The sequence below is a fragment of the Lepidochelys olivacea genome, assembly GCF_965140295.1.
Source record: "Lepidochelys olivacea isolate rLepOli2 genome assembly, chromosome: 2".
Lineage (NCBI taxonomy): Eukaryota > Metazoa > Chordata > Testudines > Cheloniidae > Lepidochelys > Lepidochelys olivacea.
Genome location: NC_140412.1, coordinates 155,420,145 through 155,432,256, shown reverse-complemented (window position 1 = coordinate 155,432,256; position 12,112 = coordinate 155,420,145). Strand labels below are relative to the sequence as shown.

The 12,112-nt window shown below is 38.5% G+C and overlaps 1 protein-coding gene across 2 annotated transcripts in view; it reads right to left on the bottom strand.

The window, feature by feature from the left end:
- The window catches only part of LOC311516505 (uncharacterized protein), a 67,253-nt gene that overhangs the window by 33,213 nt on the left and 21,928 nt on the right, over positions 1–12,112 (bottom strand). For both annotated transcript variants that reach the window (XM_084620641.1, XM_084620642.1), the window contains exon 8: positions 5,066–5,188. In XM_084620641.1, coding sequence (XP_084476767.1) covers positions 5,066–5,188 — 123 coding nt within the window. The remainder of the gene's footprint in view (positions 1–5,065; positions 5,189–12,112) is intronic.

Below are 12,112 nucleotides of genomic sequence, written 5' to 3'. Positions count from 1 at the left end.
CTCACCTTGTCTCTCTAATCAACAGCATCCATTAGAGCATTCACGCACCACTCCTCCCATCGCATATCCATTCCTGAATGTTCAAGGGACCTCAGCTCCTACCCACAACTTGCTCAATTCTATGTTATACTTAAGACTATGTTATACTCTTCAAATGACAAATATGGTACCTTTCACTGGTAAGCAAATAAAGTACAAAAAGATGGCTTTAGAGGTATAACTTTGGGGAGAGCACCTTCTGTGCAAGACAAATGTAACAGCACTGACTGCACTGGACTGCTCTTCAGAGACTGGTATCATATAGAACCTCTTTCCTGTACCATATTAATAAACCTGATTTGCACTGGTTATTTGATCTCTTGAGTATATTTCAAAATAAACCGAAGTGCAGTCAAGCAACTGACTTCAATTTATCAACAGATGCAATGAGATCTAACTGTGCTGTCCCCAACATGTGAATATTTCCTGTATCACATGGTTGTCCACTTGAGCTCTCCTTAACTGGTCTGCCAGATTGTTGTTGTTCTGATCTAGGTATATCACTATGGGATATATCTTATGGAGGATGCATCATTCCCACAACCTCATCATCTCTTGACATTGTTGAGAAGAGTGTGCACCTCCTTGCTTCTTCAAGTAAAACGTTCCAGAGGTATTGTCTGTGGTCACCTGAACTACTTTGGGCACTGAAAGCATTCATGCCTCACCTTCCACACACTGAATTGCTCTGCATTCCAGTTAGTTTAAATGTAATCTTTTCTTCAGGGAATTCTTACATACTCGAGCCATGAGCTTGCCGCATTGAGTGTGCCAAACTATATAAGATACATCTGTAGCCACTGTTGCAGATAGAAGAGGAGGGCTGAATGGTACACCCCAGACGACATTCTGGGGCTTGGATTCACCAATCTAGGAACACCACCACATGTCTGGGAATGAGAAGTTTTCAGTTCATATTGTCTGTGCCTTGTCTGTAATTGGCCAATAACCAGTGCTGTATTATTCTTAATTTGAAACAAGCAAATGGGGTGACATATGTTGTAGAAGCTACCATTCCTATAAATTGGAGATAAGAGTACAATTTGAGAGGGTACCTGGGGAAGAGTTTCTATGGAGAATGTCATACACTGGAATCGCATACCGTTCCTCTATGCTCCTTTTCTCTGCTACAGTCTGTTCCGGTGAGCTCCTTTTCTTCCGAAGTTCTTCATTCTCCAGATCCGATCAGGGAGGCACCATCAGATCTGACTGATGAATTTACACTTGTACTATGATAAATAGTTGCATAAGAGGATTGGAACCGTTACATGAATCCAAGATCACCTTCCATGCCTCCTTCTGTCTTGACAACTAGGTCCTTTGGATTTTTTGATTTCATCATCGGATCCAAGTCCCTGGAAACTGGGGTTATATCTGGATCTGGTGATGCTGTGTGGACTTTCAGCTATATTTCCAGTCTTTACGCAATGGTGCGCTATTCAGTTTCAACATAACAGATTCAGAGGAGGTTCTAATTTGTAGATTGGCTTTTCTCACAAAGTCCTTTTCCACTGAAATCTCTCTCTTCCTAGATTTTTGATGCCTAAGCTTAGGATCTTGTCTAAGGAACTTCTTAGAAGTCTGAGCCGATGATGGGAGGTGGAAGCACGGAGTGTCAATGAAGACATCTAATATGACGTTTAGCTTTGTCCCTCAATACATCTCGTGACAAGGCTGGTCTATGCCAGTTTTTGGTGTCAATCATATTATCTAATCAAGTAAGCTTCACTTGCAAGCTCCTCTTGAAGGAGTACTGCTTGCAGACTATTTTAATCTGTCTTTCTTGGTTCTCAAAGTAAAAGTGCTGCAGATAGCACATCTGGGGATCAAATGTCCTTCTCTGAGGCAGCATGGAGCGATGCATGCACATCCAATGTTCAGAAAACTGAAGAGCAGGAGGCACACTGTTTAAAACATGTTTCTTGACCTTTGGATTTGCCATAATCACAGGCCAAAGCCAAAGCCTCAACACTACTATCTCCTAACTTACTTACTGATATTGTAAAACTTATTCTTAGTAACTCTAAAACATAACTTCCATCTAAAATTAACAATTAGTAAGTAACTAAGCATTATCTAATGGTAAGATCGAGGCAAAGTCTGGAGCGGTTCTTTATCTCACAGCTGGTGGTTGAAATACCACACCCCCTTTTATAACTTCACCCCTAGACTATTCAGGAACAGGGCTGGGGCAAGGCATGGCCAGGCACATGAGCGCTCCAACGGACACTGCTAGTTAAGTTTCACCATCTGAGCTGCAGGCAGCCAGTGCATCCTGTGAGAGGGAAAACGTAGACACCACTTGAAGGACAAGAAGAATTATAAGTAAAATATACAATCTAGAGTCTCTGAATGAACTGGATTAAGTAGGCCTGCACGAAAACAACTTGGCAGTTGTGCTCTTTCCAGCAAAATTCCATACATACAAACATTTTCTACGTTACAGTTTCAGTCAGACATTTTATAGGGGAAAGTCAACAATTAGAAACAAGAGCAACTCAAATTGAGGATTCAATGAATAATTCCTCCTATTCCCTTTTTGCTTGTCGAAATAAGGTTAATTGATGCAATGATTTACTTTTCAGATCAAATCAGCTCTTCATGGATACCACTAAGAGTGCGGACTAATTTTCAGTAAGTTCGTAGCACACATTTGCTGAATGGATATGTGTAAATCTGTGATTTGTGCATGCATGTGGCTAGACAGACATGTGGCAAATCAGGGATTTGCATGCAAACATTTTAATATCACATATGCAAACATATCCCATTTCTGTTCACCTCTAACCTTATCCTGCATTATTTCTTTAGATTTTGGACTCCACTCCAGAGGACTCTCATACAAAATTCTGGGTGCCTTTGACATATATTTAAAAACTCTAGACTGTAGGAGATATAAAGTAAAAATCAACTTAAGCAGTACTTCATCCCACCACCATACCACGCCTCATTTAATCACAAGTCATGTGACCAATGCAGCTTAAAACACATGCCATACTTCCACAAATTCCACCCTCAACTGCCTCCACCAAAGGTTGTTCAAATAGATGGGCTTTGCAGTATGCCCACCAAGCCAACAAAGTCACACTTTTTCAGAGCCTGGGGAGCAGAACATTTCAAAGGAAAGGAGCCAGCATCCCTTTGCCTTTTATAAAAAAAGGGGATCAAGCTCCTGTGCTGATCACAACTGTGACAGTACTGCACAGGGAGAAAGGTTGTCTCTCTCAATGAAGCAGGTCCAACACAGTTTATATCACCCCACACCTTAAAACTCCATCTGAAAACCAATAGACTACCAATGCAAATTTTGGAGAACTGTTAACAGATGCTGCCATCAAGAAGTACTACTTAACAAGCAGGCTGCGGCATTCTGAACCAGTTTAAGTTAGTTTAAGATAGATTTAAGGTGTAGCCCCACATAGAGTACACTGCAATAATCAAGTTTCAAGGTGACAAAGGCACGTAGTAAAGTAGCAAGGTACACATCCAAGACAAACAGCTGCAATCACCTGGCCAGACAGATGGCAAAAAACATTCTTGTACACTGCTGCAATGTGATCCTCCAACAGCAAAAGGGGATCCAATATCACCGCAGATTGAGATGTCACAAAGGTGCTTCCCCCAATCTACCAGCATCACCTCAGTCTGAACTGTCTGGACTGAATTTCAGCCACCTTGCTCTCATCCATTACCCAATTTCTCTGAAACACCAAGCTAGACGTTTTTTAGCACTGGCTGGATCAAGTGGAATGGATATAAGCAGCTCAGTGTCATCAGCATACTGAACACATAATAGGACAGTCTTCTTCATTAATCTTCCTAGCAGCCCCATATACATGTTGAACAGAAGAGGAGACAAGATGGAAGCCTATGGAACTCCATAAAACAGTGCCCTTAGGATGTAGGAACCATTGCCTCGCGCCAGTCTCTAGGAACACTCTGCAAGGAAAGAACTGTACCAAAGACTATTGCTGGTAGACCTAACAATATCAGCATGCACAGTTGGTTTTAATTCAGCACCAAGAAGAGATAATCTACTAATGCTACCAGTACTGATTATGTCCCATTGTCAGGTCTGTGGCAAGATACAAGGTATCTAGGTACTTAGCATTTGTCTTGCCACTACCTTCTCTATAATTATACCCAGAAATGGAAGAGGTACTACTGGCCTATAATTAACCTAAAATAGTTGGTTTCCTTAATAAAAACCTGCAACAGTTTTCCTAAGAGAAGTCAGCACTTGCCCTCCCTAATGGAGGCAGTGAATCTCCACCAGTAATGGAGCCAGCGAGGTCACTGGTACAAACAACAGATTGTGGGAGGAAATCTTCCCAACACTTTCAGTACCTCAATGAGTGTCACTGGCCTAAACTCAACCACAGTGTAGCATGTTACAACATGATGACAATATAGCCATTAATATAAATATTGGTTAGAATGTTGTATTCTATTTGCTCATGTGCATGAGATACTTCAGAACAGTTATGAAGATTTATGGCAAGCAATCAAAGCACCTCAATAAGAATAAGTAAATTTTCTTGCCATATGTAAAATATATTTTTGTTTGAACAGTAGCATGTGAAAGTTATGCTACCTAATTGCAATAGTGCATAAGATGCAGAAATTTCAGTGCCGTGGGATTCTTTTTCCTGTAAAATTTATATTGTTCATGACAGCATGTTTCTCACTTTTGCTGAAACAGGGAAACTCCCCATTCTCCGTTTTACTAGCTAAAGGAAGACTGACCAATATACATTTTTGTTATAGTGTACTACAAGGTGATTAATATAACTTCTGTGAACTTTTGAAGGGGCATACACTTATATAAAAAAAACTGATTTTGCATGCTCAACAGTAAACAACAGAAAACTGGACCCAAAATAACATTTTAAGAATGAGCATTTATAACATAGGCAGTAATTTACAAAGTTAGTAAGAGGGTTGGGTCTACCATCCCATAAATGAAAGATGGTATCAGTATATTTTATAAACATATAGGCATTGAACTTTTTTAAAAAAAAATTACCTTTATTTGTTTTCTTCCCTCCTTCTTTTCAATAACTGCAGCAACTTGTTTAAGCCTTCTGTTCAGTTCTGAGCCTCGACCTCTAATTTCATCAGATTCCACTATCTCAGGATAATGCTGTGTCTAGAAATAAAAATGCCACCCACTCTATTAATCCAGACTTTCTTAATGATAAAATACAGTGTCAAATATCCTTTTTCTCCCCTCTGGCAATACAGGCAGTTATGTACAATACAGTTTCTATTTTTTTCTATTTGGATGTAATTATAAGCAAAAATCAGAAGCAATGACTACCAGTGAAGGAAAGCTACGTCAGTAGTTAAGAGTGGTAGTCTGGGAGTCAGGATACCCAAATTCAATTCCCTACTCTGCCACAGACTTCTCATTGACCTTGTGCCTGTTCCTCATCTGTAAAATGAGGATAATAGTATTTTCCCTACCTTACAAGAGTATTGTGAAGATAAAAGACTGTGAGGTGCTCAGATACTACAGCAATAAGTACTTTATCTAGTTACAGTTGCCATGCCCAACCCTGCTTTTTCAACTGTTTATAATTGACAACTATCTATTATTTAAATCTAAATAAAAAAATAACCCTTTCAGGCTAAATATTCATAGAATCATAGAATATCAGGGTTGGAAGGGACCCCAGAAGGTCATCTAGTCCAACCCCCAATATTCCACACTTAGACTCTGCCTCAAATTATTTTTCAGTCTGAGCAAATACAGCGTATATGCTTCTGAAAATGAGTTCAGTGAGAAATACAGAGTTTTGCCAAACTTAAAAAAAAACCCATCTTTTTAAAAAATAGCTGTAGCAATTCAGAGATTTGAAAGTGGAAAAGTCCTGAAGTTATAGCTGCCCTTTTCCCTGGGAAAATCTTTTCAGATTTGGGTAGATTATAAATCAGGCAAAAATCGCCATTTGCACATGGACAACAGAACTTTTTCAACACATTTTAAGAAAACAAAGCTGGATTTATAATTTTCTATTTTCTAACATAGATAATAAAAGCAGAATTTTTACACCATGAGAAATTGATGATTTACTGAGAAACTACGCTTTAAACAGTGGAAAGAAAATTCTTCAAGGCCTGTGAAGTGCAAAGCATCAAACAAACCCATAAACCTTTTAAATGTGCTACTGACCCCTAGGCATGCCGACAGCAGCAAAATTACCTTTATTATGGCCGACAGCAGCAAAATTACCTTTATTATGACTGCACCTATCGAGTGTATTCACTTGGATGCTGAAATTTACAGATCTTTGCCAAATCTCTGAACAATTTATCAATATAGAAAAAGCGGGGGGGTGGGGGTGGGGGGAAATCTATGTTACACAATTGGTTTTTCCTTCTGAATCACCTGCAAAGAGAACAAAAATTCTCTAAAATCAATTCTAATAAGAGTGCGGAATTCTCATGATTTGTCTCATTGAAAAAGTCTGGAACAAAGACTAATTTCTTCTAGCATCCCCAAGCATTTAAGGGCAGCATTACCCTTAAGACTAGAATAAGGGTTTTGGACATGGTGGATAAAAAATAATTTAAAAAAAATAATAAAATTTTGCATTTAAAATAAATAAGATTTAAAAAAACAAACATTTAAAATTAAATTTGAAATTGACAACCTATGTTTAGGCCTAAATTTACCATAATCTATTACAAATAATTTATATTAAATACAAAAATAATATTAAGCAATATATTTGTTTCCAAGTTTTAAAGAAAGTTGTGAACTGGTGGAAGTCACTGGCTAAGCACCTAGAACCAGAGTTTGTTGAAGTGCTAAACTAGCTTTTAAGAGTAGGAGTCTTTTCTGCAATTACAGAGGTAATATTGTCTTCATTCCAGTTTATTCAACTCATTCAGTTCAAAGTTAAGAAACCATTTGGGAGCTGAAAAAGCAGTAATGTGAGAATGACAGCTACTAGTTCTAAAAATCTAGAGGGACATGGTGACCAGAAAATTAGTTCAATTCACTAAATACTACAGATAATACTTTAATACATGTTAGTTTGAAATGCAAAGCATATATTGATAAACTTTTTTCTCTTATTTATCCAGCATATTAAAAGTACTTTTTAAGAAAAAATGTAAATGCTTGTTTTGTGCATTTTAATTAAACATGAATTTCCATCCAAATAGAGCTTGACACCAATTACACATAAATTAATCATCTAGTAAATCAGAAATGCAACATTCACCATTTTCTAACATAAAATGTAAAAACGATTTGAATAACTTGATCTGAATAAACATAAATCAAGCTACGTAATTACTTAAATAAATATATAGTGTAACTTCCTGATAAGAAAAAAATTTAGTGTGAAGGTGGCTGGTTACAAATCAACATGCTTTAATGGTTACCAACCAATAGAAATCAATCTTTCTTTAAGTGGAAAAAAATAAAAAGTATAAATGCAAATAATAATTTAAATCAATTATTTAAAGCAAGATTTCCTGTTTACTCATTTAAATCACTGTAAAAATTGATTTAAAATCAATCTAGCCTGGCTTTGGAATTATCATCTTCTGCTTAAATACCCTGTATTTTGTACATCAAACTTTCCATTCCATCATTCAGTAGTTGTGTTCTCCCATCCACAAAGGACCACAGTAATCACTCTAAGTCTTTTATTATGGTTTTACTAGGAACAACTGTCTAGGTTATCTGCCCCAAGGTTAACCCTAAATGGTGGGTAGGGTTCACAATAGCTTGAATAATAAGCCAGTACTCCTTAAATATTTTATGTTAAGGAAATAGCCAGTTCTGAGAAGGTCATTCCACCCATTGGGAGCATGTCATGAATCCACATGAAGCCAAAATAACCCTTCTAAAATTTCAGAGCGGTAGCCATGTTAGTCTGTATCAGCAAAAAAAAAAATCGAAGAGTATTTGTGGCACATTAAAGAGTAACAAATTTATTTGGACATAAGCTTTCATGGGGTAAAACCCATTACATCGGATGCATGCAATGTAAAATACAGTAGGAAGATATATATACACACAGAATATGAAAAAATGGGTGTTGCCATACCAACTGTAACGAGACTAATCAGTTAAGGGGAGCTATTACCAGCAGGAGAGAAAAAAACCCTTTTGTAGTGATAATCAAGGTGGGCCATTTCCAGCAGTTGACAAGAATGTGTGAGGAACAGTGGGGGGGGGGGGGGGAATAATCGTGGGGAAACAGTTTTACTTTGTGCAATGACAAAGTCTTTATTCAAGCCTAAGTTAATGGTGTCCAGTTTGCAAATTAATTCCAATTCAGCAGTCTCTCGTTGGAGTCTGTTTTTGAAGTTTTTTTGTTGTAATATTGCGACTTTTAGGTCTGTAATCGAGTGACCAGCGAGACTGAAGTATTCTCCGACTGGTTTTTGAACGTTATAATTCTTGACATCTGATTTGTGTCCACTTATTCTTTTACGTAGAGACTGTCCAGTTTGACCTATGTACATGGCAGAGGGGCATTGCTGGCACATGATGGCATATATCACATTGGTAGATGTGCAGGTGAAAGAGCATCTGATAGTATGGCTGATGTGATTAGGCCCTGTGATGGTGTCCCCTGAATAGATATGTGGACACTGTTGGCAACGGCTTTGTTGCAAGGATAGGTTCCTGGGTTAGTGGTTTTGTTGTGCAGTGTGTGGTTGCTGGTGAGTATCTGCTTCAGATTGGGGGGCTGTCTGCAAGCAAGGACTGGCCTGTCTCCCAAGATCTGTGAGAGTGATGGGTTGTCCTTCAGAATAGGTTGTAGATCCTTGATGATGCGCTGGAGAGGTTTTAGTTGGGGGCTGAAGGTGATGGCTAGTGATGTTCTGTTATTTTCTTTGTTGGGCCTGTCCTGTAGTAGGTGACTTCTGGGTACTCTTCTGGCTCTGTCAATCTCTTTCTTCACTTCAACAGGAGGGTACTGTAGTTGTAAGAATCCTTGATAGAGATCTTGTAGGTGTTTGTCTCTGTCTGAGGGGTTGGAGCAAATGCGGTTGTATCATAGAGCTTGGCTGTAGACAATGGATCGTGTGGTGTGGTCTGGATGAAAGCTGGAGGCATATAGGTAAGAATAGCGGTCCGTAGGTTTCTGGTATAGGGTGGTGCTTATGTGACCATCGCTTATTAGCACTGTAGCGTCCAGGAAGTGGATCTCTTGTGTGGACTGGTCCCCACTGAGGTTGATGGTGGGATGGAAATTGTTGAAATCATGGTGGAATTCCTCAAGGGCTTCTTTTCCATGGGTCCAGATGATGAAGATGTCATCAATGTAGGGCAAGTAGAGTGGGGGCATTAGGAGACAAGAGCTGAGGAAGCTCTCCCCACTGTATTTTCCACTGTATGCATCCAATGAAGTGAGCTGTAGCTCACGAAAGCTTATGCTCAAATAAATTTGTTAGTCTCTAAGGTGGCACAAGTACTCCTTTTCTTTTTGCCAATACAGACTAACACGGCTGCTACTCTGAAACCTATCAGTTGGTTTGGCAACACCCATTTTTTCATGTTCTCTGTATATATATATATATATCTTCCACTGTATTTTACACTGCATGTGTTGCTTCTAAGATTAACTTGCCAACAAGAAGAGTGGCTCTCAATGTATCTCACATCCCCCAGCAGGAATCTGAGCAGCCCAACTTCACAGGTCATCCTTTAATGTCAGACAGATTTCTGACAGCCAGCAACCCCACTGGAAAATGGAAAAACTGCCAGAGGTCACTAATGTAGCTTCATAGGAGAGACAACTGTTAAGCACACCACTTCTCTGCTACCTCTTTTATCTTGATCCAAGTCTACTTGAGTTATACTCCTGAAGATGTAAAGACAACTTTTCAAAGTTACATTTAGAATGGGCTATGTATTCTAAATTATTTTAAGAAACAAGCTGTGATTTTTTAAAAAATTTATTTATATTAATTTCAATTTCAGATTTCAGCAACATGATAGCGATCTGAATAGATTCTTGGATCTTTTTAAAGAGCTGTCCACATCCAGCTAGAGGAACACTATTTCGCATTTGTGGAAAAACACCACTACAACATGCATGCTCTTCATAAAAGTATGGACAGAGCTGATACCAATCCAAAAAGCAACATCTGAAATGATGGTGCTTATTTCCTACTAGAAGTACTTTATTCAATACAGCTCTTCATGACTCAGGGAAACTGAACTATGTATCCTGTTTTAGTGTCAGTTCTCATTTTGGCCATTACTGCCTCCACTAAACTCATGCAAGGAAGATGTAAACAATATTTGATATTGTCCCCCTTATTATTCAGAATTATGCTTCACTTTCTGATTTAACTTCAATAAGAGAGCTAGCTGCTCTCCTTTCACTACAGGATCTTGTAGGGCCTACAGCTCCAGGAACTCCATTACGTCCTCCAAGGAATTTTTATCCTTCTCATGAAGTTAAAGCTCAAATCCTCTGAGAAAATTTTTTCTTCCTCGGCCCTTGTGAGCTGCATATTGATTACAAAGGGACCACTCCTCTAGACAGCACTGACTTGAGAACTGCATTCCTTTCCATCATGCACTCAAAATCTCAAGATGCTGAGTGCCATATGGAAATCTGGGCATGTTGATTTTTTGCCAGTGTTTGTGACAATATCCCCTTGTACCAATGAAGAAGTTCCATACAGTAGTACAGTAGTAAAATGTTTTGAAGGAACCAAAGGTTGGGCACAGCTTTCACTCCAGAGATTGGCTGCATGCAACCATATTATCACTAAGAACTGGCTTGGCACACAGAATATGCCCTGAATGCTCACTGCACCTGGCAACTGTAGTGTCAAATTAACTGAACGTACATGGTTGAAAAATGCTGCAGACCCTACATCAAATCCAAGCTGCATTCAAGACCCTAATGATGTTTGTCCAATCTGGACTAACAAATATAGAGCTAGTAGGAAAGAACTCAGAAATATATAAATAGGAGTCGAGCAAATAAGGTGTCAAAGGGCTGTGAAGATCTCAATCAGCAATGCAGATTTCACTCTGCATTTTGTTAGAGGCTTAACCTTCACCTCTAAATCTGAATATAGCACCAGAAGGAACATGCATCAAAAAGTCCGTAACTAGTGTGGCTGTCTCAACAGATCTATTTGGCACCGATAAGTTGAAGCAGATGGACCACTCTGAAGTGCTGCTGTGATAGAAGTATAATTGAGTTCTGAATAAAAGTTGACAGCTTCAGCAGGATCTCTATCAACAATGAACCATTATGTGACCCTGTAGCTTTCAATGACTAACTTAAGGGATGCCAAGAGTTCTTCATGGGATCTGAGAATTTAAACAGCCATCTCTGAGCAGATCCCATATCCGAGAGCATCATGATATTCCTTCAAAGCACAAAAGGCAATGCTCTGAAGTGTCCATCTTGGACTGATACAGAGTAAATTCAAGTCAGTGTTCAAAGATGGGGTAATGTCATTTGTCTGAACATATTAAGAAAAAGAGAACTCAAAAAGGACAAATTCTTGATAATTCTAAAAGTACCTTCCCATCCAAGGATGTCAAAGTGCTTTAAAAAATTTTGACTGGAAAACGGAGGTACAGCTTGCCCACTCACATGCTGTTCTAGTGGCAATGCCAAGGAACACAACTCAGAATTCCTGATGCCCAATCATGTACTCTTATCATACAATGTTCTTGTAGACCTAAAATGAATATATGCTTAGAGGCACCCTGGAACAGACAACATTTTTTCACTGTTTTGGTTCTTTTATTTTAGAAATAAAAAACAATTATAAATGATAAAAATTTAACTTTTGAAAAAAGCTTCCATTAAGGAATTATTCTATTTTTTATACTACACCTTACTGTAGTATCTGAATGCCTTCCAGTAGTGCAATTAAGCAACATGACTACACACCTGTCACATGTTGTTTGTTCTCTCATTCTCTGCCCAGACAGAGAAGCATTGTATTGTTTTGCTAGTGTGTGTTTTTAATTATTTTCTTTATAAATATACCTGTTGCTATCTGTTTATGTTACAGAAAAGCTGAGGCTTTTATTGTTGCTATCAAGATAACTTCTTCAATCAACCAA